Raw genomic sequence first — 6,000 nt, forward strand, 5'->3', positions numbered from 1 at the left:
AGGAAATGTTGAATATTGGTCCTATTATACACCACTGAATTTTTTTAAATGGACTTGCCCTGCTTTGAATTTGGACCAGCGCATTGTTATTTTAAGGGGTTTTAATATATTTTATCAACAACCTAAACTTGATAAGCAAATAAAAACATAATATTAAACTATCTGCATCCTAATTTTAATATTGACAGTACATTAAGCCATAAAACTTTTAAGCTTAAATAACATTCTAAATACAAACAAATATATATATCAAGTCAATACATGATAAATCTGTGACAACTGACAAAAACATACATTTTTCAATTTAATAATCTAAGCCATTTAAAATAACTGCAATCCTGATTTTAAATGCATAATATCTGGGGGTAAATAAAAACTCAGATGTATAACTGTATGAATGTTTAACAGAAGCACCAAGTTTCATCAACGCATGTCAGCAAATTTTCAAGTTGATGAAGGGCAATAACTCAAGAATATTATCTCGAATGATAATCCTGAGTCATACATGTCTATCTTGTCTGAAGCTCTTGGTTAATATATATACTGACATAAATAAAAATGTTTTCTACTTAATATAACATGCATGTGATTTGTTACTAAGATTTGAGAAAAAAGTCTGAGCATGATAATGGGCAATAACTCCAATTTAATATGGCTTATACTGGCCTTAAAAGAGCCATAACTCTTAACAAATATGCAATATCTAAGCAATACCTGACATTGCTTCTGTGCGGACTGAAGAAAATTATCTGCACATTTGAACAGCTAAAACTTACATAAAATATACACCAATTAAGGATGACATAGTTTCTTCTCAAAGTTAATACAGTTTTAAATATTTTATCATACCAACTTTATGACTACAAAAGAAACAAACAAGATCAATGAAGCAAAGCAACTAAACAGTTTCTTTTCACTCACCTTAACCATTTTTAAAGCAGGTGTCACAAAGTAAAAGTCTTTTAGTAGAAAATCAGAGAGCAAAGTCTTTCAGCAGATGTCATAAATGAACGGCAAACACCAAGCAAATGATGTTATGAAAAAAGCAGACATCAAAAGCATACACTAAAGAACAGAAATAGTGTGCAAAACAGAATATTTCCGACCAAACAGAATTTCAATATAAGTCTATTTTACCAATTTAATTTCACCATATTTCACAAGAATTCACAGCAGTAAATTTACTTTTGAAACAAAATTGCTCAAAGCATCCAGTATTCCACCATCTGTGATATAATAGAAACATCCGTTAAAAAAACGTTAAAAAGACGATCAGTCTGCTTTCCAATATCTTACTCACTTTCAGTTTAAAATAAAATTCTTTTTAAACAAATGAAGAGATATTTATAGCTGACCCTTGCCAGTGTCAGTATAATCAAGTAAATCCTGACAAAACAACCTTAAGCCACGATGGATCGAAACACAAGTCCCTCCCACCTGTACTATTTAACTATAAAACATACAATACCACTAAAACTAGTCTAAATCTAGCATAAATATCTCCAAGTTTATTACATTTTGAAGTAGTTGATATCTATATCTCTAGCCAGATATCCTCACCAATCAAATCACAGGAGGGATCAAAAAACATTTCCGAGCAAGGACTTTACATGCTCAATTACAGCTATACTGCCAGACTTTGATGTTTTTTATGTTTAACCATCAAAAAAAAACCTGAGACCTGACAATCCCTGGGTTTTTTTCAGCAAAAGAAAAAATAAAATCTTTGAAATAAATTCCTTACTGTCAGAAGCTAAATTCACTTATGCAGTTGAGGAGAATTTGGCTGTGCACAGTTTAATAAACTATAAATTTTGAAGTTTCAAAGTTACTTCAGCACAGACTACTTATTTAGTTTAGGATATTTATTTACAAAATGTATTTAGCTTCATTAATTGTAATATAATTTTTTGCATACAAGTTTACTAATTTTTGACAATAAAAATTTATAATATTATGAGGAACCATGGTTAGTTTTTCCAAATCTTTCAGATTACTTGATCTCGAGGTGGCAAAATAAACACATTACTTAAATTACTAATATTGCTTTCAGAATTAAGATTTTTACCTATTTAATACATTTTTGTTAATTATTTATTTGCCTTAGTGTTCTTACTTGAAGTCTTTTGTCAAATACGGTATGTGTAATGCTATAGTCTATAGGTATGGGAACTTTAAATCTAACTTCCATAAGACATTTCCTTGAATGGACTTATCAACTTTCGTTATTGATACAATGCTTCTTGTAGTCATCAAAGTGTTAAGAAAACTGATTTTGGAAGATATTGTGTGACGTTATCTGTCTACAACAAGATCTTCAGAGAAAATGCATATGTGTGCCATTTCAGGGATCAATTTAAACATCAATTTTAGGACGCTTATCAGTTCTCAATATCAAGTCCATGTAGCTTGCTGTATGATGACTGTCTCACTCAGACACTTGATATCTTTAGCTGTGATTAATTTAAATTTATACCTGTTCAGTAAGGTTAGTTGGATGGATTTCAATATCAAAATAATTCTACAAATGGCCAACAGTGTAGAGCCTGCATGGTGCTTTTTAAAATGCACTAATCTTATGTAGACAGACTAGTTTAAGTGGCTGAAATGGTCACAGAGTGGACAAAATGCACTGTGTAAATGGGATTTCACAAAAGCTGAACCTGGGAGGTAGGTTGCCATTAGAATACCATACATGCATAATTGACTGCAGCTCTACAGACTGGGACACTTTAAAAACATGCAAACTTTCGCTGCTTTAAAAGCAACTTAAAGTGATCAGTTTTAAATTTGTGTGACATATAACCAGGTGGCATAATGATAATTGCTGCTTCAATTTTAAGCATTCAAATCAAGATGCAGATTTATAATAAGCTATTAAAGCAATCCTTTATTAATTTAATTTCCTCTCTAGAAAATTTATTTCCAATTCTTTACAAATTATAATTAAAACAAGTGAAAATCCGCCAATATGAGTTATAAAGTTAAGAATTTTGATTGGCATGCATTAGATAATCTTAGAAACCTAATAGAATTTCAGTTAAAATTTATTCTCATTTTTTTTTATCTGTCTATTACTCTATACAAAACCTCTGTGAAATAAAAACAAATCATTGCCATAGTAACAAAGTTTAGAAAATATATTTGGCATAAGGAGCACAGGTAGTTTTTAAAGTATAAGAAATGTGTCTATAGGAAAAGAAACATACATCACTGCTGATTATCTAAAAGAAACAATTTTACCACCCCACAAAAAAAGTATCTATATTTCACTGCTCTTGTTACAAAACATACATTATAATATAAACAATTATTTGCCTATCTTGAAGGAATAAATTACACCCTAATGATAACAACACTAAACCGACAGCACATTTTGTATAAGATCATGAACAAAGGTAACAGTTATGCAATCCAATCATTTCTCTCTTCTCTCCAAAAAATTTTCTTTGTTTCTTTCTTTCAAAAAAAAATTAACATAATTGTATTAACTGTCTCTGTTGTTTTAATGAGGTTATAAGCACAATGGTTGACAGTGCTTAGTTAATTACTAGTGGTATATTGAGGGCCTTTGATTGTAACACATTCTAATTATCTGTTTTCTGTAAATTTCTCAACTTTTCTGTATATTTTTTTCTTTAGCTTAAATTAATTACACACAATGTTTAATAGAAGAAATTTATACATAAATTAAATTTATACATAAATTATGCAGATACATGATTGTGTGTCCTATTTTAACCTGTTTTTTTCTGTTGTTGACAACTTCTCCTCATGAATCATTTATGCAACATTAGTAAAGATCAAAGACTGGTACACCAGGCAATAGATACATTGTCATCCAACAAATCAGTTATACAAGACTTGAGAGCTTTTCTTTAATGTTTAATTGTACCCTCAATATTATAATTTTCTTCAATCATATAAATTTTTGCTCTTCTTTCTATACATTAAAGAGAATTTTATGTTATTGCTACTCTATCATTTATTATGTTATATAATCACTGAGAACTCCCAGTATGTGAATTGACTTACAATTTGTTTCCACTTATAATTTAGATAATAACATAAATATATAAGTTTTTGCTAATCCCTTTAGAATTTCAAGTCTTTATATATTTGAGTTATTAGAAAACAAGATTTAGGCTTACTATTTTAATTATACTGCTTATTATGCAATAATAATTGCAGTCATCAGGAATGCCTTTCTATTTATAGAAAAAGCAAATAAATTAATTGTCACCTTAGTGCAATAACTGGTTAACTCCTATTAAATTTAAAAGAACTTAACCCATTTCTGCACTAAGGGGACATAATGTACTGAATGTATAAATGGAATGTTTAAGAATGATTTAAATCTTCAAATTTTATTAAATTTGAGCGAAAATAAAATAAGTTGATATCGTGCTAAGGTAAGAAAGACAACTCTCCCTGTGTCAAAACACAATATACAATAAGTTACCTCCCTTGGGTCAGTCTTTTTTCTTTCTTTTTAATGTTATTATCTTTCAAATTTATGAAGTTTTAACAATATTAAATTACAGCTATTATAGGTGTTTTGTAAACCATATTAAAATTTATTTGCATACGTAGCAAATCATTTTTATTTCATTCTCCTATTCAAAAGTCAAACATTCTAGCTGAACAATTTCTATTAAATTTTGTTTGGTTATATTTATTTTTTGTGACATAATTCAACATACTACTTCTTATGCTTATGCTTTATAATGATAATAAGTTTTTATTTATTCTTTTTGTTTTGTAACATTTTTTCATCATTAAAGTCACACTGACTTTGTTATATAGTCATAAGTCACTTTTCAGTAACCTTAAAATAACAATTTAGTTACAAATGTCCTATGTTTTTGGATATAGAATGTCAATAAATGACAATTATTAATGACAATTAATAATACATAAATTGAGCCGTGTCACGACAAAACCAACATAATTGGTTTGCGACCAGCATGGATCCAGACCAGCCTGCGCTTCCGCGCAGTCTGATCAGGATCCATGCTGTTCACTTACAGACCATATAACAAGTAGAGAAACTAATAGCGAACAGCATGGATCCTGATCAGACTTCGCGGATGCGCAGGCTGGTCTGGATCCATGCTGGTCGCCAACCCATTATGTTGGTTTTGTCATGACATGGCTCAATTATTTTTGCAACTGTTTCAAACCTAAATATAGTACAGTACAGATTCTATCATGTTTCTAAATCCTCGAGTTATTTTACTTTCATGGCATAATATATAATTTATATAACCTTATTATTACATGTGTATTATTGACATTATTCATTATAGAAACCATTCAACTATTAAAAGCATCCTTAGTTGATAAACAAACATTAATTTCCTACATAACTGACCAATTTCTTACAATAAAATGTTGAATATTTAATCATTTCAAGTGAATATTGTGTGTTTGTTTAAATCATGGCACAAGTGACTTGCCATAAACCACCCGATTTCAAATATCGTAAAATATGCGGGCGTGCTTACAATCATATTACCCTATCTAATATAGCACAGCTTAAACAATTTCTCAATAAACTCTTATCTGTGTATCTCTTAAGTCTCGTAATAAATAATCGTAATAAATAATTCAGGAAAAAACAATTGAAATTTACATCGTTTGTTACCGATTTAAACATCATTAATTTTTTTTTTCCAAATTTTGGTTGATTTACAATTACATCACAGCCGCACTTTCAAAAACCGTCAAAAGGTTTACTAATGAATATTAAAAGTCTGGATGCTGTGCCTACTGGTTAATTAGTTGTTGTTCTTTTCATTCACTGAAATAGTTTAAAACTTTTGAAAAACTTGAAAATTAGGCCAATTGGAAAGCTTTACTCACTTAAAATACATTATGCCATTGACATTATCGTCAATCTGTATTGGATGGAAAACAAATGGAAATTTTATGTTTTGAATTTAAATATAATGTTATAATTATACATGTATCTGTATCACAGTCTTGAACAGCACAAAC

The 6,000-nt window shown here is 29.4% G+C and overlaps 1 protein-coding gene across 24 annotated transcripts in view; it reads right to left on the bottom strand.

Moving 5' to 3' along the window:
• The window catches only part of LOC132752021 (sorbin and SH3 domain-containing protein 1-like), a 107,041-nt gene extending 106,096 nt beyond the window's left edge, over window positions 1-945 (bottom strand). For all 24 annotated transcript variants that reach the window (XM_060742276.1, XM_060742266.1, XM_060742273.1 and 21 more), the window contains exon 1: window positions 922-945. In XM_060742276.1, coding sequence (XP_060598259.1) covers window positions 922-930 — 9 coding nt within the window. In that variant the 5' untranslated portion in view covers window positions 931-945. The remainder of the gene's footprint in view (window positions 1-921) is intronic.
• Between the last annotated feature and the right edge of the window lie 5,055 nt (window positions 946-6,000).

The sequence above is a fragment of the Ruditapes philippinarum genome, unplaced genomic scaffold, assembly GCF_026571515.1.
Source record: "Ruditapes philippinarum isolate M1 unplaced genomic scaffold, ASM2657151v2 ctg2591_1_1_1_1, whole genome shotgun sequence".
NCBI lineage: Eukaryota > Metazoa > Mollusca > Bivalvia > Venerida > Veneridae > Ruditapes > Ruditapes philippinarum.